A 23,947-nucleotide genomic window follows, 5' to 3' on the forward strand; every position below is an offset into this window, starting at 1 on the left:
TTTCGCATGCGTAAGGGCACTTTCATGGAACTTTGACTTGCTTTCCCCTGCCCTGAGGCGCATGAATACCAAGATGAGAGCAGCCCTCACAGTTGAGAAGCGAGTGGCAATAGCCCTGTGGAAGCTTGCAACGCCAGACAGCTACCGGTCAGTTGGGAATCAATTTGGAGTGGGCAAATCTACTGTTGGGGCTGCTGTGATGCAAGTAGCCCACGCAATCAAAGATCTGCTGATATCAAGGGTAGTGACCCTGGGAAATGTGCAGGTCATAGTGGATGGCTTTGCTGCAATGGGATTCCCTAACTGTGGTGGGGCCATAGAAGGAACCCATATCCCTATCTTGGCACCGGAGCACCAAGCCGCCGAGTACATAAACCGCAAGGGGTACTTTTCAATAGTGCTGCAAGCTCTGGTGGATCACAAGGGACGCTTCACCAACATCAACGTGGGATGGCCGGGAAAGGTACATGACGCTCACATCTTCAGGAACTCTGGTCTGTTTCAAAAGCTGCAGGAAGGGACTTTATTCCCAGACCAGAAAGTAACTGTTGGGGATGTTGAAATGCCTATAGTTATCCTTGGGGACCCAGCCTACCCCTTAATGCCATGGCTCATGAAGCCGTACACAGGCAGCCTGGACAGTAGTCAGGAGCTGTTCAACTACAGGCTGAGCAAGTGCAGAATGGTGGTAGAATGTGCATTTGGACGTTTAAAGGCGCGCTGGTGCAGTTTACTGACTCGGTTAGACCTCAGCAAAACCAATATTCCCACTGTTATTACTGCTTGCTGTGGGCTCCACAATATCTGTGAGAGTAAGGGGGAGACGTTTATGGCGGGGTGGGAGGTTGAGGCAAATCGTCTGGCTGCTGGTTACGCGCAGCCAGACACCAGGGCGGTTAGAAGAGCACAGGAGGGCGCGGTACGCATCAGGGAAGCTTTGAAAACCAGTTTCATGACTGGCCAGGCTACGGTGTGAAAGTTCTGTTTGTTTCTCCTTGATGAAACCCCCTGCCCCTTGGTTCACTCTACTTCCCTGTAAGCTAACCACCCTCCCCTCTTCCCTTCGATCACTGCTTGCAGAGGCAATAAAGTCATTGTTGTTTCACATTCATGCATTCTTTATTCATTCATCACACAAATAGGGGGATGACTACGAAGGTAGCCCAGGAGGGGTGGTGGAGGAGGGAAGGAAAATGCCACACAGCACTTTAAAAGTTTACAATTTTAAAATTTATTGAATGCCAGCCTTCTTTTTTTTTTGGGCAATCCTCTGTGGCGGAGTGGCTGGTTGGCCGGTGGCCCCCCCACCGCGTTCTTGGGCGTCTGGGTGTGGAGGCTATGGAACTTGGGGAGGAGGGCGGTTGGTTACACAGGGGCTGTAGTGGCAGCCTGTGCTCCAGCTGCCTTTGCTGCAGCTCAACCGTACACTGGAGCATACTGGGTTGGTCCTCCAGCAGCCTCAGCATTGAATCCTGCCTCCTCTCATCACACTGCTGCCACATTTGAGCTTCAGCCCTGTCTTCAGCCTGCCACTTACTCTCTTCAGCCCGCCACCTCTCCTCCCGGTCATTTTGTGCTTTCCTGCACTCTGACATTATTTGCCTCCACGCATTCGTCTGTGCTCTGTTAGTGTGGGAAGACAGCATGAGCTCGGAGAACATTTCATCTCGTGTGTTTTTTTTTCTTTCTAAGCTTCACTAGCCTCTGGGAAGGAGAAGATCCTGTGATCATTGAAACACGTGCAGCTGGTGGAGAAAAAAAAAGGGACAGTGGTATTTAAAAAGGACACATTTTATAAAACAGTGGCTACACTCTTTCAGGGTAAACCTTGCTGTTAACATTACATACATAGCACGTGTGCTTTTGTTACAAGGTTGCATTTTGCCTCCCCCCACTGCGTGGCTACCCCCTCAACCCTCCCCCCTCCCTGTGGCTAACAGTGAGGAACATTTCTGTTTAGCCACAGGCAAACAGCCCAGCAGGAATGAGCTCCTCTGAGTGTCCCCTGAAGAAAAGCACTCTATTTCAACCAGGTGACCATGAATTATATCTCACTCTCCTGAGGATAACACAGAGAGATAAAGAACGGATGTTGTTTGAACGCCAGCAAACATACACTGCAATGCTTTGTTGTACAATGATTCCCGAGTACGTGTTACTGGCCTGGAGTGGTAAAGTGTCCTACCATGAAGGATGCAATAAGGCTGCCCTCCCCAGAAACCTTTTGCAAAGGCTTTGGGAGTACATCCAGGAGAGCCGCGAATGCCAGGGCAAAGTAATCCTTTCACATGCTTGCTTTTAAACCATGTATAGTATTTTAAAAGGTACACTCACCGGAGGTCCCTTCTCCGCCTGCTGGGTCCAGGAGGCAGCCTTGGGTGGGTTCGGGGGGTACTGGCTCCAGGTCCAGGGTGAGAAACAATTCCTGGCTGTCGGGAAAACCGGTTTCTCCGCTTGCTTGCTGTGAGCTATCTACAACCTCATCATCATCTTCTTCTTCTTTGTCCCCAAAACCTGCTTCTGTATTGCCTCCATCTCCATTGAAGGAGTCAAACAACACGGCTGGGGTAGTGGTGGCTGAACCCCCTAAAATGGCATGCAGCTCATCTTAGAAGCAGCATGTTTGGGGCTCTGACCCGGAGCGGCCGTTTGCCTCTCTGGTTTTCTGGTAGGCTTGCCTCAGCTCCTTCAGTTTCACGCAGCGCTACTTCGGGTCCCTGTTATGGCCTCTGTCCTTCATGCCCTGGGAGATTTTGACAAAGGTTTTGGCATTTCGAAAACTGGAACGGAGTTCTGATAGCACGGATTCCTCTTCCTGTACAGCGATCAGATCCCGTACCTCCCGTTCGGTCCATGCTGGAGCTCTTTTGCGATTCTGGGACTCCATCATGGTCACCTGTGCTGATGAGCTCTGCATGGTCACCTGCAGCTTGCCATGCTGGCCAAACAGGAAATGAGATTCAAAAGTTCGCGGTTCTTTTCCTGTCTACCTGGCCAGTGCATCTGAGTTGAGAGTGCTGTCCAAAGCGGTCAGAATGGAGCACTCTGGGATAGCTCCCGGAGGCCAATACCGTCGAATTGTGTCCACAGTACCCCAAATTCGAGCCGGCAAGGCCGATTTAAGCGCTAATCCACTTGTCAGGGGTGGAGTAAGGAAATCGATTTTAAGAGCCCTTTAAGTCGAAATAAAGGGCTTCATCGTGTGGATGGGTGCAGGTTTACATCGATTTAATGCTGCTAAATTCGACCTAAAGTCCTAGTGTAGACCAGGGCTTAGAAGTAAATATCAGATTAGAAGTCTTTTTTTGATCTGTTGTTTCCATAAGAAAAAAAAACCAAACTTTTGCATAATTTCAGTGTTGCTTGCCTCCAGATGAAATTATACTATAACCAGTTAGAGTTCCAGCTAGCACAAAATATAAACTGACTGGCCTGCGTTGGCATTAAAGTGCCATACTAGAGATCACATGTACTTGTTTGATGGCTAAGCTGACTGCTTTATAGATGCAGAGGTAATAAGCATTTGGCTATTACAGTAAAAAAGTAGATTGCCCAAATTTAACCTTGATAGGATTCCGCCTGTTTCCATACGAAATTAAAACCTGGCAGCTTTTGTCATATAGTTGATTATATTTGGATCTAATCTGTTTTAGGTTTTCCCAAGGGACTCAAAAGATTGCTTGAAGATGAAGATGTTAAAAAAGTTGGAGTAGGAATTGAAGGAGATCAGTGGAAGCTGATGAGCGACTTTGAAATCAAGCTGAAGAGTTTTGTAGAACTGGCTGATGTCGCCAACGAAAAAGTAAAAATTCAGTTTCATGGAGGGGGGTCTTCATTGTGCTAATAAAGGGAGTCTTTTGTTTTCATCGAAGTCCAAATGTGGCCCCACTCATAATCTGTAGATCTGTTACCAGAGATAAATATTACCAGGTGACACTGTTTAAAGTGTTTGAATTTGGAAGGAACTCAAGTAAGAGCTACAGTATTAAATGCCTTTATTTTCATTGCACAGTGTATTTGATTTTCCCACAGATCTTTTTTTCCCCTCAGCTCTGTTTCTGGCCATTTTGTTCCATTAGGAACACCATTTTTTTTTTTTTAAATCAATCGAATTTTATTTCCTGTTATTGTTTACTACCAGGAATTGTCAGACTGGATCAGACCCAAGGTCCGTCTAGTCCAGTGTCCTGTATTTAACAGTAGCCAGTACTAGATGCTTCAGAAGAAGGTGCAAGAAACTCTGTAGTTGGCAGTTATGGGATAACCTGCCCCAGGGAAAAATTCCTTCTATCCCCAGTAGTTATGGTCTGGCTTATGCCGTGAAGCATGACCTTCCAAAACTCATGTTTGTTAAATATTTACTGCTCTAACTAGCTATTCTTTTTATCCATATAAATGTTTCATCCTTTTGCGTATCCCACTAAGCTCTTTGTCTCAGTGATCTCTTGTGGTAGAGAATACAATAGTCCAATTACTCATTGTAAATTTGCCATCTTTCAATTCCTTCCAATTTCCTTGTCCTTGCATTATGAGAGAGGGTGAAGAGAAGTTTGAGCCACAGTCCCTACGGTATTCGTTATTTTGTAAACTTGTATCATGTCCCCTCTCTAAGGTGTAAAGTTTTTCAATCTTTTAGATATCAATTAATAGATGAGATTTTTTCCATGCCCCTATTACCGCATTTCAGGTGAGGACAAATGTTTGATTCATGTAAAGAGAATATTTTTCCATAGTATTCTCCATGCTATTCCTTTGAACCCTAACACCTGTTTATTTTTCCTGGCTGCTGTTGCACATTGCCCTGTCTACAATGATGCCCAGGTCATTCTCCAGAGTGGATGCAGTTAATTATTTAGAATTCAGTTAAGGGTTATGAGGAATTCAGATTATTCCTTATCAACACTGAATTTCATCTGCCCTGGGAGGGTTCCCTACAGTTGCCTTGCATTTGTCCCATTGCTTAGATCATTATCCTTTTCCTGACTCAGCCACCTCAGAGTCAGAGTGGATAGCTTTTCTCTGGGGCACGAGGCAGAGCTGCTCTCTGCTAAGTCACTGAACGCAACTCAGGTTGTCTTTGAGTAAAACTTTACTATAGAAAATAAAAATCCCTAAAAATTGTTAAGGTGAATGTAAACTTAGTTAGATTGAAACATCACCATATTATGTTTACAACATATTGGATTAAATTATCCCTTCTTTCCTGTGAACAACTTTTAATTTCCTCCTAATTTGCATGTGTGTTTCAAATACCTTGTGCTCATCTCAAAGAAATCTTTGAATTTGTGTAAAGGGTTAGTCTTGAACTGACTGCACAAATCTTAGAGACAAAAAAAAAAAGTCAGTGAATATGATGGAGCTCTTCAAAGGGTCTGTTCTCTACCCTTACTGTTCCAGAGGACTGGAGAGCAGCAAATGTTGTACCTATAGCTATAGGACTCCAGGAGCTGGTCTACACCAGTGGCGCAGCTGTAGCATGTCGACGGGAGAGAGCTCTCTCTGTCGGCATAATAAATACACCTGCGCCAGAGGTGGTGGCCATGTTGGCGGGAGAAGCTGTCCTGCCAAAAATAGTGCTATACACAGCAGCGCTTAGTCGGTGTCACTTACGTGGCTCGGGGAATGGCGTAGGCTACGGCTACGCTCGCAGGTATAGCGCGCCGGGAGTTAAACCAGCCCTGGGAGACCGCAGCCGGGAAAGCGCGGCCGTGTGTTCACACTGGGCTCCTTGTGACCGTGGAGTGTGTCCACGTGAGCAGCTCTTGCAACGCCACAGAGAGCGGTGCGTTGTGGTAGCTCTCCCAGTGTGTAGGTGCCTGCCGTGTGCTTTGGAAAGGGCTGCAGTGCCTAATGGGGCAGGCACAGCATCACATGAGGCAGGTTTCCCAATCCCCTTGCTCCACGGGCATCCTACTAGATGGCCAGCTGCTTTTCAAATGAGGGGGTGGCGAGTCTGACAGGGAGTGTGTTGTGTGTATGTGGGGGGAGAGACTGTGTTTTGGGGGGCAGAGTGTGTCAGTGTGCTGTCTTGTAAGTTCAGACAGCGGCAGGGGGAAACCTGACATCAGCCCCCACTTCCCCTTCCCCACCCCTCACCCACTCTCTCTCACAGTCACACACAGAGAGAAATGCCTGTGCAGTGAGGTGAGACTCACCGGAGCGGCACGTCCTGCTGGTTGTCCTGGGAATTAGCTATTTCCAGCTCCGGAGCGCCCTCTGCAGGCTGGTGTCTCGTCTGCCACTGGCCCTGTGTCCCTCCATACCCCAGTGCCCTTTACCTCGGGGTTCTGCCCCAGCAGTACCCCCACACTCTGGGTCTCCCCTCCCAGGGGAACCCCCAACCCTCTAAACCCACCTTGCCTCAGTGGCTACTGCCAGTCCTCGTCTAGCCCCTGCTCACTGGGGCTGACTGCAGTCTGTCATGGCCACTCGTCATTGGCGAGTGGTTAGGACCTGCTGCCTTTGCCTATCCTCGGGCTGTCCCTCTGCAGCCTCAGTACCTTTTGAGCCCTTAACAAGGCCTGCAGCCTGGGGCTTTACCAGGCTGGAGCTCCCCAACTCCCTTTGCCTTTCCCCAGCACAGTTCCATTTCAGGTACCTTCTTTCAGGCAGCTAGCCCTTCCCACTCCAGGGCTAGAGCCCTTCCTCTCAGCTCCTGGCTCACAGCCCCTTTATAGGGCCAGCTGTGGCCTGATTGGGCCAGCTGTGGCCTGATTGGGCTGGCCACACCTGTGGTCAGCTACTCCCTCAGCTGCTTTCACTCTTTTTCCCAGCCATGGCCCTCTCCAGGGCTGCTTTTAACCCTCTGTTCGGCGGGAGTGAGGCAGCTACCCCCTTACAGCCTGCCTCTGCAGCAGGAGCATTCCACAGTAATGGTTTGCTTTGTGTCCCGGAGCAGATAAGCATGCTGGCTGTCAGAAATGGAGCTTTCAAAGGGGATAGCTGCATGCCTGCAGCAGAGTTCAAAACAACGACCAGAGAGGCCACTTGACTTCAGGGGATTATGGGATGTTTCCGGAGGCCAATCACAGCGCAGTAATGCAACACCTCGTCCACACTGACACCGTGGTGCTCCAGCCCGGGCGCAGCAAGCTCTGTGCTTCTTGTGGAGGTGGATTACCAGGAGCGCTCCAGCTGCAGAGTCCAGGCGCTCTAAGTGCCTTGCCAGTGTGGACACCTCAGGAGTTAGGGCGCCCAGGACTGATTTAATGCGCTCTAACTTGCAAGGTTAGCCAAGCTGTTATTCTCACTCCTGAGGAATATAAGTTATACTGAAGTAAGAGGTAGTGTAAACTTGGCCTAGGAGTGATATGGGGAATTGGAGATCACAGAAAGACTTAACTATTACCTGAGAAATTGGTTGAAACAATACTTAAAAATAGAATAAGTCACCTGGAATATCACAATAGGATAGGGTCTAATTAGCATGGTTTTTGCAAAGGAAAATCATATTTGACTAATATGTTAGAATTCTTTGAATATATCCGTGAAGTAGTGGATAAAGAAGAACCAGTTAAGAACATAAGGTGGGTGCATAACTGGTTGGGAAATGGTTCCCAGAGAGAGTAGTTATTGGTGGTTCACAGTCAAGCTGGAAGGGTTTATCAAGTGGGGTCCCACAGGTGACTTATTACTGTTTAATTTATCAGTTTGTTCCAAAACCACCTCTACTGACTCTTCAGTAAGAGGCAGTTCTTCAGATTTGTCACCTAAAAAGACTGGCTCCGGTGTGGGAATCTCCCCCTCATCCTCTTCAGTGAATACTGATGGAAAGTATTCGTTTAGCTTCTCCACAACGGCCTTGCCTTCATTGAGTGCTCCTTCAGCACCTTGATCCAACCAGTGGTCCCACTGGTTGTTTGGTAGGCTTTCTGTTTCTGATGTACTTAATGTTTTTTTTTTTGCGATTAGTTTTTCTGTCGTTTGCAAGTTGCTCTTCAAATTCTTTTTTGGCCAGCCTGATTATGCTTTTACTCTTGACTTGCCAGAGCGTATGCTCCTTTCTATTTTCCGCAGTAGGATTTGACTTCCAATTTTTAAAGGATGCCTTTGGTCTCTAAGCATCTTTTTTACTCTGTGTAAGCATGGTGGCACTTTTTGGGGCCTCTTTCTGTGTGGTTTTTTTTTTTTTTTTAATTTTCTTTTATTTGGGGATACACACATAGTTGGAGCCTCTGTTTGATATTTTTTAAAAAAGTTTCCATGCAGCTTGCAGGCATATCACTCCTGTGGCTGTTCCTTTTAATTTCAATATAACTAGCTTCCTTGTCTTTTTTTAAGTTCCCTTTTTTTGAAGTTAAGTGCTACTTGTGGTGAGTTTCTTTGGTATTTTCTCCACAACAATGATGATAAATTTAATTACATTATGGTTGCTGTTATGGAGCAATTCAGCTATATTTAGCTCTTGGACTAGATCCTGTGCACCAGTGTAGCGACGCGAAGACTCACTGTTGCGGCACCTCCTGCTGGTCATCCTGGGAATTAGCTCAACTCCAGCTCCGGAGCACCCTCTGCTGGCTGGTGTCTTGCCTGCCTCGGGCCCTGGCACCCTTCCAGACCCCGGTGCCCTTTTACCTTGGGGTTCTGCCCCAGCACTCTCTGTGTCTCCCCTCCCAGGGGAACCCCCAACCCTCTATCCCCACCTTTCCTCAGTGGCTACTGCCAGTCATCATTGGCAAGGGTTTAGGACCTGCTACCTTTGGCTATTCCCAGGCTGTATCTCTGCAGCCCCAGTACCCCTGTAGGCCTTCAACAAGGCCTGCAGCCTGGGTTTTACCAGGCTGGAGCTCCCCAGCTCCCTTGCCCTATTCCCCAGCACTGCTCCAGTTCAGGTACCTTCCTCTCAGGCAGCTAGCCCTTCTCCCTCCAGGGCTGGAGAGAGACTCCCCAGCTTCTGGCCCACAACCCTCTTATAAGGGCCATCTGGACCCTGATTGAGCTGGCCACAGCTGTGGCTGCTTCCCCAATCAGCCTAGCTTGGCCGCTTTTAACCCCTGCTTATTGGAGGGGGGCAGCCGCCACACTACAGCCACTTAGAACTAAATGAAGAATTGCCTCTCCCTTTATGAGTCCCAGGACTAGCTGCTCCAAGAAGCTGTCATTAAAGGTGTCTAGAAATGTTATTTCTGCATCCTGTCCCGAGGTGACATGTTCCCAGTCAGTAGGGGATAGATGAAAACTCCTGTTGATCATTACATTTTTTGGTTTTGTAGCCTCTCTAATTTCCTTGAGCATTTCACAATGACAGTTGTGATTCTAGTCAGGAGGTAGGTAGTTTATTCCTACTGCTATCCTCTTATTATTCAAGCATGGAATTTCTATACATTGAGATTCCATGATACTGCTTGATTCATATAAGATTTTTACTATTTTTCACTCTGTGCTTTCTTTCACATATAGTGCATCTCTCTCACCAGCATGACCTGCTCTCATCGCTGTATATTTTGTATCCTAGTATTACTGTGTCTTGTTAATTATCATCATTCCCACCAAGTTTCTGTGATGCCTATTACATCAATATCCTCATTTAATACCAGGCACACAAGTTCACCCATCTTAGTATTTAGACTTCTAGCATTTGTATAGAAGCACTTATGAAATTTGCCAATATTTAGTTGTCTGTTTTCTTGTGCTGTAATTGAATGGCAGTCTTTTCCATTTGAGTGTTTGTTTTTTATTTTCAGTTCTTATTTGTACTTTATCAACTTCTCTTTTCTTTACTAGGATATAGAGTAACATCTTCAATAAATCCTCCCTTAAGGTATTTGTTACACCGTGTGCTCCTTCACACCTGTCCGCTTTCCACCAGCCCTTTGTTTAAAGCCACTAAAGTAGTCATGTGAGGGAGAGGCAAAGAATTCTCTCCTGACTGGTTTTTGATCCAGACACAAAACAAAGTGTAGGAATAAATGGCCAGTTGTCTTCCTGATGAAAGGTTGACAGTGGCATGACTCTAGATTCCATACTGGGTCCAGTGTTTAATTTTGTAGGTGGTGCAGGTAGTGTGCCTATAGTTAACATTGCCCCAAGACTTTTTCCCCAAGATTTCACTTGGAATCTTGGGCAGAAATTTTCTATGCTGAGCATTTACCTAAGGTTATGTTATTTTGGAAGGTTTTAGCTAGAATGGTTCAGCTGTTCGTGAGAATGAGGTTTGGGGAAAATACATTATCTTATCCAAGTTAAAGTTCTTACAGCTGCTTCATTGAGCCAGCTCTGTTGCTTCCAGGCTTCAGAGCAAAGGCTCAAAATTTGACAGGGGACTTGCCCAGGTGTCAGGAATGTGCCTTTTATTGTTCCTCTGAAATTCACCCTAATGTGACCAAGTTACAAGCTTTTGGAAAATCTCAGTTTGCACATGCTAAACGGAGTCTTCTTAGAGTTTACAAAAACAACAAGGAGTCCAGTGGCACCTTAAAGACAAACAGATTTATTTGGGCATAAACTTTTGTGGGTAAAAAAACCCACTTCTTGAGATGCATGGAGTGAAAATTACAGATGCAGGCATAAATATGTGTATATTTTAAATATATGTATATAATAAATGTATACTTATGCCTGCATCTGTAATTTCCATTCCATGCATCTGAAGAAGTGGGGTTATTTACACACGAAAGCTTATGCCCAAATAAATCTGTTAGTCTTTAAGGTGCCACTGGACTCCTCGTTGTTTTTGTGGATACAGACTAACACAGCTACCCCTCTGATTCTTAGAGTTTAGAAGCCACGTTTCCCAAAAATTCTGTTGCACTGACATGCTCTGGCCACTGGCAGCTCCCACATGTGACTGGACTGCACATGCACTATTCCCACAGAGTGACTGAGCGCGCGCCGTCCGGGGGCTGAACTGGACTTTCTCTGCAGTTGTTCTTCCTAGCAGACAAAAGGAAGGTGCCAGGAACAGAAACTGAAAGCAGGGAGCCTGTTTCTCCTGTGCTGTCAGTGCCTTCTCAGCTGATGCCTAGACAGTACGGAGGAGAAGGAGCGAGCTGCTTGACTTGCAGAGAATTAAGGAACAAGGGTGAGGAGGTAGGGGAAAAGACGCAGGGTGGCGGGGAGGCAGCAGCACATGGGGACGTACTATAACAGTAGGAGGGAGGGGCCATTAAACGAGGCAGGGTCCTGTGGAAAATGTATTATTGGGCTCATGTAATTAAAGATTGTATCCTAATGCATACACACAAGGGGATGAACTAGGGTTCTAATGGAAACCTTAATACTGGCATTTCCTAACTTGAGTGCTTGGCTTTGTACCCTTCATGGCATTTTAATGTAGGTTTTTTGGAGGTACTCTTTATTTCCAATCTGGACAGGGGGAGTGATTCCTGAAGTAGCATAATTTGCAGATGACACAGTTATTTCTTAGCGATGAGCAGTGTTGAACTTCAGAGAGACCTAACCAAGCTAGGCGAAAAGGCAACACAATGTGAAATAAAAGCCAGTGTGAATAAATGCAAAGTAATGCACAATGGAGGGTAACATTTCGAGTCCTGGGAAATGTACCGGTAGTTTAACTGTATCAACTCAGGAAAGGGACATGGGTGTCATAGTAGAGGTTTCATTGAAGGTGTCTGCTCAATATACAGCAGCGTTGTTGAGGCCAGCAGTTTATCAAGGCCCAAAGAGGGATTGGACAATTTTATATGGATAACAAGAATATGCAGCATTATAAGAGTTAATACTAACAAAAACAGTGTTGGAAAGGGATATTAAACATGCTTCAGGGCTTAAGCCAATCTTTAATTATTCGAGACCAAGAAATGAGACCTGATGTAGGGAGCAGATTATCCCCCATCTGCCCACTGTGGGGTTTCCTTCATCTTTCTCTGAAGCATCTGGTGCTGGCTTCTATTGGAACTGGGATACTGGGCTAGGTGGGTTGTGTCTCTGCTTCTCTCTGGCAGTTCCTAGGTTTTTCTCCCTGTTGTTCTGAATAACCATTCTCTCTTGGAGCAGGGCCCATTGATGTTTTGGTGAGTACTTCATCGTCTCTGTTCCCTGTATGACTGTCAGATAGCATAATGCATAGTGTTTAAATTCCCAAAAGTACTACAACTGTTTCAAGTCTGAGTGTTGACCATTACATCTGCCCCTTTCTCTGTCCCACCAGCATAAAACTTTACTATTCCAACCTCTATCCAGAGCCCTAATGTAGATGTGGGTAATTACTGATTAAACCTTCAGCTAACAAATCCAGATGTGCACATATGTTTATATTGATGCATCTGGTTGCATAGGGGAATACCTGTGTACCAGACAGCTTGGCTCAGGGAGCAATCTGGAGCAAAGGATTCTATATCTGGGATAAGAATGAATTATTTTGGTCTCTACTGCCCTAATGTCATATTGCTAGAATACAGATGTAGAGAGCATAACTTCTGACCACACTTACTTCTCCTAGTGATAGGCATGGCATACAGAAATTAAAAAATCTTAAGGTGAAGTTTTAATACTTAGTAGAAGGCTGTGCCTTTGAACCTGGTTTGAGAGAACCATGCCCCATTAAACTCAGGGAAACCACCATTTAGTAGAACCAGAAGCCATATGTTGGGAGGCTGAAACAATGACAGGTAAATGGGAAGCACATCATCTCAAGAAAGCACCATAAAGGCTTTTTAAGATGATGATGAAGTGGAAAGGTTACAGTCAGTGCTTAAAGTGACCTGTATTGAGCACTTGTTTGGTGTATTTCTCCCGTTTTTGCTATGCTGTGGACACCCACTTCTCATTGCATATGCTGATGGTGCCCTGATGCAGCAGTCCAGTTGGCAAGGGCACAAATGCAGAATTTTTTTGGTTGTAACACTGCAGTTGGCTCTGATGGGAGTAGAATCAAGCTGCACATCTGTAGGTCAGTCATTTTGTTGAGGAATGAGTTAATTTTGATATATTCAGCGTCTCCACTTGTGATGTTGAATCAGCTTTGTTACCTTGTTCTGAGAATTATTTTTACCATGTACAATTGCTTTGAACTTAATATTTCTTATTTTTAGCTGAAGTGTAAGGAGATATGGAGTCTAAATGGCCTGGTAAAACATCTATTTAGCAAGCAGCTTCTGAAGGACAAGTGTGTCCGCTGTGGTAACTGGGAAGAATTTCCACTCAGCGAGGAGCAGAAGTTGTATGCAGCCACTGACGCTTATGTGGGTACCAGTAGAGAGCTCCATTCCATGTTTTAACTATTTCATTCCTCTTAATACGTTATTTGCCGACCTTTCTAATGTCTTGCGGCTGTGGTACTCACCAACATGAATGTAATTCAGATTCCTCGCAACAAAATGGTTAGTAATCTTTGCCCCGCAAAACACTCTATAAAGCTTCATAGTGTTGGTGACTGAGCTGTGGGCAGTCTGGCCTAGCGTTCGGAGCAAGAGTCCGGCCTACCAGTTAGAGCTGAATCCAGACAGCATGGGTACAAGCGCGAAGCCAAGGGTTGTAGCTGGGTGTCAAACCAAAGCCTAAGCCAAAGGGTGAACTACTGTCAGTCAGAAGGCAGAGCCAAGGGTCTGAGCTGGTAGTCAGAAGTCAGGAAGAATCTGGGAGCTGGAGCTGCAGCAGGAACAGGCAGTGGCTGGAGCAAGGCTAGAGACAGTGAAGGCAGGTAAGCGCAGCTGTGGGTTAGGAATGTGTTGAGCAGCTCCTGAGCTTAAGTATCAGCCTGTTGACTCCTTCAGCCAATCAAGTGGTGCAGTTGACTCCTTCAGCCAATCAAGGCCAGCTGCACTCATTAGGTTGCCAGAAGAGTGGCTCTGCTGCAGGCTGGCCCCTGACACACTGTGTAGGCTACTGTCCAACCCTTTCAGCTCTTGGTTGCATTTTAACCCATGTATTCACTGGAGGCTGTTCTCCAAGGTATTCTTGCCAAGTGGGTCTGATTTGTGAATATTCTGTAAAACTGTACAGTTTAGAAGTATAAACCCATAAAACTTAAAAAGTTAGGATTAAAGTTGCCTAAACAGCAGCATTGCCTTGTTGCATCTTCAATAATAACGTCAATTCTGTGGATCAGAATAGGAATGGCAAAGAAAAATATCAAACTTGTCGAGTCCTAATGACCAGAAATGATACCATCCCAATATAAATTTTTATCATTTGGAACACTAAGGACACAGTCTATTAGCAGGAAAAGTTATCCCTCAGAGAAGTAGCAAGAGCCCATTCAGTCAGGCATAATAGCCAATAGAATAAATGTTCTGTTAGTTTTGGAAACAATGCTTAATCATCCATTAGAAAAGGGGATGGGGGACAAATGGAGGAGTGGAAAGGTCTTACTTCACTGAACAGTTGCATATGGGAATGAAGTAATTACAATGTCTAGCACTTTACATCAATAGATCTCAAAGTGCTTTGCAAAGGAGGTTATTATCATGTCTGTTCTATAGAACAATTTTTCTGCCCAAAACTCCTGGCAGCTACCCCAGGGACTCCCCTCACATCTCAGGACCTCATCTTTCCCCTACACCAATGCTTTCTCCCTCTTCTCCCTGGGAAATTCATGAAACCAACTGCACCCGGGAGCCTGACTCTCCCTCTCCCCAAACCCTGCCCTCCTCCCCTTTGGCCCCAAGGCCTCTCACTCCATCAGGCTGGGGTAGGTGGGGAGAAGTGCCCACTTGGAGTACTTGATCTCAGTAGCATCAAATTCATATCCATCATAATACTTCCATCTCAAATGATGACCTGACCGCAGTGGTTTGTGGTTCAACATTTCCAGGCTAGACTATTGCAATTCTCTCTGCCTGGGTTTAGGCAAAATGTGGAAAGAAGGTACAGCTGGTAGTCTGTCTCCTCACTGAGATGAGCTGAAGAGCATATTGTTTTATACAACATTTAGGTATAACCTTGAACAAGGCACAGGAAGAGTCTTTTCAACAGCAACTCCAAGACTGAGAGTCCAAGCCTCACTCTATGTGAAGTTGCTTATTGACCAAAGTGCAGTTCTCCTCATTCTCAGGAAACGTTGGTTTTTCTAATATACCTGGAGATGAGCAGTGAACCAGAGATTTATAGAAACAATTTCTTTTGAGTTCACTTACGAGACTTATCAGGAAGTTTACGAGGAACAGTAATTGTTGTAGTTCTGTTTTTATTATTTTTATTATTTTATATAGCACGGTAGATGTCCATGAGGCTCTTTATTAAATAAAAATAGAGGACATGGTCTGCCCACGTTTTGTGTCCTGTGGAACACGGAGGCAGATGATATTAATCTGTTAGCCACGCCATAATCCAGTGGTTCTCAACCTTTCCGACCACTGTACCCCTTTCAGGAGTCTGATTTGTCTTGAGTACCCCCAAGTTTCACCTCACTTAAAAGCTGTTTGCTTACAAAACCAGACCTAAAAATACAAGTGTCACAGCACACTATTACTGAAAAATTGCTGACTTTCTCATTTTTACTATACAATTATAAAATAAATCAATTGGAATATAAATATTGTATTTACATGTCAGTGTATCGTATATAGAGCAGGTTAAGCAAGTCGTATGAATTTTTAGTTTGTACTGACTTCACTAGTGCTTTTTATGTAAGCCTGTTGTAAAACTAGGCAAATATCTAGATGAGTTGAGTACCCCTTGGAAGACGTCTGTGTCGATTTAGCCAGTAGTGTAGACATGGCCCTTGTGTTGATCTGACTTTCTGTTGTAGACTGGGCCCATGGGTGCAGAGCGAAGGCAGTTCGAGTGACTTGTTTAGCAAGAGCTTAACTCAGCATTTGCTGTGTTTCTAACTTTTTTTTAAAATAAACGAACACACCTCTAACGTCTTGAGGTAATATTCACTAAAATCATTGATATGTTCCTGCACCCTTAACTTTACCTTAAAGTGTTAGGCTAAATTGTATTTTGTCTTGAGTTCTCTAACTTAATGTTACATTATTGACACTGTTTGGAACAAAAATCCTTTACTTAATGTTAAATAGAATTTACATCTTGGATTGGAGAATAAATTTGTAGCCTCTGCAGTTTGTTTTAGGCTTTTCCAACCATGGAAGGAAAAAAAATATAAAATGTGATCTGTATGGAGTCTGAAGCATTGAATTTGTTTTGCTTTTCTTCACAGGCTGGCCTCCTCATTTACCAAAAACTGGAAAATATGAATAACTGTGGTCAGAGGCTCTGTAGTATAAAAACCGGTAAGCTGCAAATTCAAAGAATAAAGAATGTGTGTTTTTTCTAATTGGACGTTGAACTGTTTGGAGTTTACAGATGGCTTACAGGGTTCTTTGATCACCTGTATCACCTGGGTATCTGAGTGTTTTCCAGAAGGGCAGTAAGTGACATGAGAGTACAGTCTCATCGTTCTGTGGTGTGTGCCCAAATTCTATGAGGGGGCTGGTAAGAGATCTCACTCTTATTTACTTTGCTATTCCACACCATAATAGGGTCAGATGCTTGAATAAACTGTTGGTCACCTTAAAAAGAACAGGAGTACTTGTGGCACCTTAGAGACTAACAAATTTATTTGAGCATAAGCTTTCATGAGCTACAGCTCACTTCATCAGATGCATTCAGTGGAAAATACAGTGGGGAGATTTATAGCATGTTGAGTGCCATCTCACGCATTTGTGAGAGAGATGGAAAAATACCATAGTGTCTCCTGCTTCTCATCCTGCCATGGAGTGAGATCTGCCAGAGCTGGTCTTTTTTTCCTCATAGCTCAGGAGATGCAAATATCCCATGGAATACCAGCAAACTGTAAACTTCGGCTTTGTCCTAGCGGCACACAGCGTTTGATTTTTTTTTTTTTTAAATATATATAGGTTATTAGATTTAATGGGAAATGTCACAGCTGATATCTCTGAGTTTGCTTCATTTCTGCTGAGCTAGAGATCTTGTCCAGATTTTCTAAAAAGCTTGTCACTGAGTAGTTCCTATTTAGATACCTAAATATATGCCCAGATTTTCAGAAGAGCTTGTCTCCCATTTACACGTTCAGAAATAATGAGTTAAGCTAAAAATCTTAGTGTTGCTTTTGACCAGGGAAAGCCGTGTGGAAAAGGTTTTATTCTCTTTCTATGCAGGCTGTACCCTTATTTTTCCTGTGATGACCATGCAGCAGCAATCCTGCCTTCTTCATCACAAGGCTTAATTTTTGTGATCTCTCTTAGCGGATTTGTCTGTATTTGCAGCTTGTGCATGATGCAGCTGAATGTTTGCTCACTTACTTTTTATGAGCTTTAACAAATCAAACACCTTTTAGTTTATGATACTAAAGTCAATGGGACTACTCATGTTTAAAGTTGCATAAGTCTTTGTAAGGGTCAGAGCCTAAGAACATTTAGTCTACATGTGTGGGCTATTCACTTTGTTTGTAGCGCAGTAGCATGGAAGTGTGCTATCCATGCGGCGGAACATACATAAGTGGCCTGACATCTCAAAAGTGCTGTGACACAGTGTCTCCCATTGGCTCAAAGTGAAGAGTCTGTGAGTGAGGGGGATGGAGCAAGCAACCAGTCAGCACAGGGTAGAGAAAGTCTAGAATCAAGACTGTATGATGACTATGTTGGTATCTGCTCGTCCCTGTGGCAATACTTGGTAGGCTACTTCTGTGTCTGTTCCTGCTGAATTTCTTTGGCCCTTTGGGCTGGCTCCACATGGCTCAGGGGAAGGAGTGCTGCACGGGTCCTGGTGTCCCCAGGAAGAGGTGGGGTAACCTCTGTGCAGTTCTGGGTCTGAATGGTGCTGGTAGCGAAGTTCTGTCCCAGCTGGGTCCCATTTTCCCTTTCCCCCTCACTGTGGAGCACCTCGTCAGGCTGCTTCTGAAAATGGGAAATAGACAAAGCTTATAATTATAATTCACTATAGCAACCACTGTTTCTCTTGAGTCCGTAACTATTTTGTAAGCTTATTTGTGTATGAGAGGTTTTATGTAACGAAACTTCACTGACATTGGCTTTTTCAGATGGGGAAATGTTGCCCAATGAAGTCAAGAAGCAACTGTCCTCATTAGCTGAAGAAATGGTGGAGCTGGCTAATGGTCTTCCCAGCACTTTTGGACAACTTAAAAATATGCAGAGGTTAGATGTTGCTCAAATCTGCTTCCTCTTTATCTTTGAAATGCCTGTCAGTGGTATGTTCTTATATCTGTACTACTGGTATCTAATCCAGTGCACCCTATCTATAGTTACAGATCCATGTGTATATTGTGGTGGGTGAGGGCCTCCTGGGGTCCCCACCAGACCACAATATGGGCTGCTAAGAGTCCTTCCCGGCTGAAGGCATACAAGGGATTCTCCAAACAAAATAAACAACAAAAAAGATTCCTTTTCCTCTTCCTGGCCTGGGAGAGGGTTCATCTTATCTGCAGGATCTGGTGTCCTTGATCTGATTCAGGGTCTGCCTCCAGCTGCTCCTTTTGGTAATCCTCACTTTATATCTGGTCCATATAGTCTCAGGGATGGTAGAGTCTGCCACTGTCTCTTCCTCTTTGCCAGTCTATCCTGTGTTGCCAGCTATATCCAAGGCATAGCAGTCTTCCCCTAATCACCACCCTTCTTGTGGCAGGCTTTCCCTTTTTAAGCTTTGTGAATTCAGGCAGAGCAAGTCTTGCAGTCTGTCTTGTTAGTGCTGGCTGACCCCATGAGAGCTCGTTGAGGCACCCCTCCCAATGTGTGTACCCCCCCTTTCTAAAGAAACTTCAGTCCATGAGAAAACTTCACTTTTCTGCTCGTAAGATACAAGAATGCAACTTTTCCTTGTGTAATAGCAGAGGATTGGTGATTTAGCACTGCCAGCCATGTTCTGTAGGACTCTTAAAATCGGAAGGGAAGCCTGTGAACCCGGGAACTGTGACAAAGCCTACCTTAAGCAATTGCTCAAGTGACCAATGAGTTTTGGATATGTAATGTAACTAGCCTTCTAGTCAAGGTGGGACCTAGCTCTACTCAGTGCGTTTGGGAATTGAGTCTCAGGAGAGGTTGTTGCCTAAGAAAGGTGGTCTCACATAGGTTTCAGTTTACATAGCTGATTACTAGTTTCAGGTTGCTTCTTACCATTCATTATTTAAATATGATTGTTAATAGCTTGATAGAAGTGGTTCCATCTAGGCCTGATAGAAAAAGATGTAGAGCAGAATGTCATCTGCGCATTGATACTCTATCACCGGGACGTCCGTCCTCTTCAGCCTGAGGGCCCAACATGATGTTTCAGAGAGTCGAGAGGCCATGATCAAATCTTCAGTTAGTTCTCTTGTAAACCCAGTACAAAAAACTGATTACCTAATCATTTGCATCCGAAAGTTTCTTTACCCCGTCAACTTCTTGATTTCCAGTGGCTACAATAGTCTTCATGATCAATACTTACTTAGTATTTGTGAGCTGAAAATGTTTGTTCATAGATGTGTAGGCACGCAAAGTGACAGCGCTTCTTTGAGTGCTGGTTCCTATGTGTACTCCATCGTGGGTACGGGTGTGCTCCAGGCCGCTGAGACTGGAGAATTCTTGCAAGCATTGTCCGTTAGGTCATGTCTGCACCCCTGACCTCCTCGTGCTCCACACCGAGGATAAAAGGGATGGACAGACTGACTGCACTTCCAATTCCTTCTCACCACTGCATGGCCTGAGTTCGAACCTCTGGAACCCGAAGCTAATATATTTAAGCAGTGTAACTGCATGATGAAAACTGTTTTCCCTCCAGAAATACAAGTATTGTATATTGATTTTTGGTTGAGGAAAATTTTGTATGCATGTAAAGATTATTTCCATCTGGAACAACAAAGCTGCATCTATGAAGTTTTGAGGAAATAGAGGAGGGTTATTTTTCTATATGTTAGAATTATCATTAAGGGCAAGAACTGCCTTTAAAAAGCCACTGGTAAGATATACAAAAACCGTTTATTTACAAAAAGAAAAGGAGGACTTGTGGCACCTTAGAGACTAACAAATTTATTAGAGCATAAGCTTTCGTGAGCTACAGCTCACTTCATCTCATGAAAGCTTATGTTCTAATAAATTTGTTAGTCTCTAAGGTGCCACAAGTCCTCCTTTTCTTTTTACGGATACAGACTAACACGGCTGCTACTCTGACCCCATGTCATTTATTTACAGCTTTATTTAATTCTCCTTTTTTCCCCCCTAACAGAGCTGTAGAAATATTAACCGATGTATCAGGAAATATAGGTGCCTTAAGAAACGTGTTGCTTGGTGAACCCAACCCCCAAGCAGAGCTGGGGAGCAGCTGTGTTGCAGCGCCAACGAACGCTGAAGTTGTGTCTACCGTTGTTGAAGACGAAAAGGCCGAAACACCTGAATTTCCTACAAGACTTCAAGATGATATAAATAATGACCTTGATGGTGATATGTTACTGTGTGTCAGTGAGAGAGACCTGACTAGTGGTGAAATGGAACTTAGTAAGCCTGAGCAGAAAGATGGAACTGCAGACAAAGGATCTAAGGAGGATACAGACAGAGACTGCTTAATGTCACTGGACATTACTGAATTCGAACTTCAAATGTTGGAACTTAAGGCCAACCAAGAAATTCTAAACGAAGCTGCCTTGCCTGAGGTAATGGATTAAAATCCATACAAATGATGAACATTACCAGGAAAAGTGATCTTACTGTTAATTTACCAAGGGATTTTAAAGAGTTGACTCACAGAGTGACAGTTAATGTTTGCGAGAGGAAGGTATATTGAATTGCTTTCCCAAAGCTGAATTTAAAGCTTCAGTCTGGTCAATATCCATGAAACCTGTCGATCTCTGAGCCTCTCTTTAGTGCTGCTGCCACTTAGATCCTTGTTACTTCACCACATACACAAACCTTAGATTCACTCTTTCTACTGTGAATAATATGTTTACAATATGAATTTTAGGGGGTACAGGGCCAAATTCTGTCCTTGGACACACCTTCACAGTTCTCATGGTAGTCACTGGAGATGTGCAGGTGTCTCACAGGGCATGATTTGGACTACAGAGTTCATAAATTGCAGCCCTTTTAGGGGCTTCTCTTTCATGGTGATAAATTCCTTTTAGTTTCTGTAATTGATTTTACTTTATTTTCTTTTCATTTGCGTGGTTTGTCTGTATCCAGGTTAAATGGAATCTTCTAACTTCTATGGAAATTTGCTGTGTTCTCCTAAAATTTTTCCAAACATGTTTTACTATGGGAAGGGTCCAGACCAAGTTGTTTAGCTAAGAGTTATCTGCAACTAACACTTGAATGACATATAAATAATGTGTCTAGTAGAGGAATAGAGGGCGGTGGACTTTCAGTGAAATAAAGGCTTATTTTGAAATATTCCTTTAGGAACCATATTCCAGAGAGAATGAACAAAATCTTGGTTGTGTCATTGAAAGTGATGAAGAACTGGAAATGGAGATGCTCAAAGTAGGTGCCATAATGTTTGTTTCCCTCGTCGAAGTAGTTGCTAGTCATTTTGGTTGGAGGAAAAGAGAGGGGAAAGACTGTTTATTATAGTGTAGGGTTTTTTCCCAGCAGACTCTGAGTATTTTTGACTAAAAACAGAAATCATCCTGTCATATTCATTCTCTTCCTCCTCACTCTTGCCCTAATCCAGCAAAGCACTGAAGCACAGGCTTCAGATTAAGCCTAGGAACCATCCCATTAAACTCACATAATTAAAGTTAAACAGCTCTTTCCTGATAAGAACATAAGAACGGCCATACTGGATCAGACCACAGGTCCATCTAGCCCAGTATCCATCTTCTGACAGTGACCAGTGCTGGATGCTTCAGAGGGAGTGGCCAAAACACGGCAACTATCTAGTGATCCATCCCCTGTCGACCAGTCCCAGCTTCTGGAAGTCAGAGGTTTAGAGACTCACAGAACGTAGGGTTGCATCCCTGACCATCTTGGCTAATAGCCATTGATGGACCTATCTTCCTTTCACAAGCTATCCCGACACTGTTCTTTTCTGTTAGGTACATGTGGCAGAGCGAGCTTTATTTACATTCTAGTCTATGAAATGCTGGCTGATGAGTGAGTGAGTAGGAAGGGATATTTTAGTAGTAAAGTACTGCTAAAATACTCAAGGTTTTCATATTTTACTTGTCCTACTGAACGTCACATCACATCAGGAACTGCATTCTTTTTCCATCTATTTTTCAAGTCATTAGAAATGAACAAGACTGTTTTTCCATAATACCTCAGTTCCCACCGCTCCCAATCAAATTCACAGAACAGAATCCCAAAGGAAGAGAGAGAATCAGAAATGAAAGCTGTTGCCCAGCAGTTTAATCACACGTCCTGAAAGAAGCTATTTAACACTGAACAGATGTTCTTAGAATTTTGAAAGACAGCCTCAGAGGAAGGATTGGAGAGAGTGTCATGTATTTGGCAAATGAGAATAACCATTTCTTCTTCGAGTGATGTTCCCTATATGTATTCCAGTCGTCGCTGAGTATGTCAGCGGAGGGGATGGAGGGTGGGTACTGGAATATTAATAGGGATCACATATCTCGAAGAACCTCCAGTTACAGGTAAGCAACCTCCTCTTATAAAAGGTAACATTTAGTGGAATTTAAATTAATAAAACAATAACATTTGAAGGTATGTTGCTCTCTAATAATGGCAATTTCTCACATGTGTGCTTCTTTGTGCCTCATGCTGAAGGATCAGTAAAACAATAACATTTGAAGGTATGTTGCTTCTTTGTGCCTCATGCTGAAGGATCTGAGCCAGGCCATAATTAGAGTAGAATTCATGTGCCCTTGAGCAATATTGCTTCAAACAAAATGGCAGGTTTTGTTCATTATTGTTTCCCCTTTGTACAATAAGGGTTAACTTTTTACTTCCAATTTTCAGTCTATAGAAGATGTAAACAATTCTAAAGTCAGTCGAACTGACTCTATCTCCATTGAAACCAAGAGAATTGATGGCACAAAATTTCGCCTTTCTCCAGATGATGATGAAGATGAAGGCATTGAGGAGGAGGAACAGGAGAGTTGGGGTAAATACTGAATTACTATATGAAGTATGAGTAAAAGTTGACAATAACTCTGTACTGTATGTAAAAGCAGACTTGGAAGGTAGCTTAAAGCCCTGTGTTTAGTTAACTGCTCATGGAGACACCAAGCAGACGTTGAAGTTCTGAAGTAGTGCTCACTGATACTAATGAGACCAAAAGATAACTTGGAGTCAAATTTTGTCCTTGGCTAAGCGTAGGCGATTCCTTGCAAACTAAAACTGGAAACATTCAGAACAAGGTAGATGGGATGGGGAATCGTTTGTCCCAAACTGATGCCCTCTGCACAGCCTGTCTTCCTCTCATCATGTCTGTCTCACTGCTTTGTGAAGGCTCCGTCTGTGGGCCTTGGGTGGTCGATCTTCTCCCTGGTGATTTTGACCCAATGGTTGGGAACTGGTTATGTGGAGACAGGGCACGTGGGAAGTGCTGCCGAAGTGAGTCCTGGCCTGCCCAACCTTTTGCTCCCTGAAATCTTCCCTTCAGCTAGGCAGTCTCCACCCCAGCCATTTCCAAGGAGTTATATTTAACTGATGTGTTGCAAATAGAAATTGGTAAGAATATGCTAAGGTTATTGGTTGCTAGTATTTCATAGGGTTATATAGGTTGAGAGAAGTAATCTTACCAACTTGGCATGAAGAAAGAGATTCATGGTTTCATTCCTAACAGTGTTTTGCAAATTTGCTAGACTTTCGTGTTAGAGCTGTGTGAATCCGGGGCCCAGGAAATGAACAGCAACAAAATTCCTAATCTCTTTCAGTCCATGGCTTTTCACTTGTAATAAAGCTAAATATGCATGTGTTGTTTTTCCTTCAGATCCTTTGTTGCCTGCACCTAGTGAAATAGAAGTCACGTGCTTAAAGACATATTTTGGGCATTCTGGTTTTAAACCGTAAGTGTGTTATCAATTATCATATAATGTATGTGTCCAGTTCCTATCTTTTGTTTAATTTAGAATGATTTTCTGTTGTTGCTTATGATAACCACCAACAGTAAGCTTAGTGTTGTAGAAGATGCACAA

At 44.0% G+C, this 23,947-nt stretch overlaps 1 protein-coding gene across 4 annotated transcripts in view; it reads left to right on the forward strand.

Annotated features, from left to right (window-relative positions):
• The window catches only part of WRN (WRN RecQ like helicase), a 111,857-nt gene that overhangs the window by 32,101 nt on the left and 55,809 nt on the right, over positions 1–23,947 (forward strand). For 3 of the 4 annotated variants that reach the window (XM_077814868.1, XM_077814869.1, XM_077814871.1), the window contains exons 5-12: positions 3,654–3,802; positions 12,993–13,142; positions 16,064–16,136; positions 17,906–18,020; positions 20,083–20,506; positions 21,249–21,329; positions 22,767–22,911; positions 23,743–23,818. In XM_077814868.1, coding sequence (XP_077670994.1) covers positions 3,654–3,802; positions 12,993–13,142; positions 16,064–16,136; positions 17,906–18,020; positions 20,083–20,506; positions 21,249–21,329; positions 22,767–22,911; positions 23,743–23,818 — 1,213 coding nt within the window. Of the gene's footprint in view, positions 1–3,653; positions 3,803–7,208; positions 7,228–12,992; positions 13,143–16,063; positions 16,137–17,905; positions 18,021–20,082; positions 20,507–21,248; positions 21,330–22,766; positions 22,912–23,742; positions 23,819–23,947 lie in introns of those variants that run through there. The other variant, XM_077814870.1, reaches the window with a different exon arrangement.

This window comes from Eretmochelys imbricata, chromosome 4, assembly GCF_965152235.1.
Source record: "Eretmochelys imbricata isolate rEreImb1 chromosome 4, rEreImb1.hap1, whole genome shotgun sequence".
NCBI classification, from domain to species: Eukaryota; Metazoa; Chordata; order Testudines; family Cheloniidae; genus Eretmochelys; species Eretmochelys imbricata.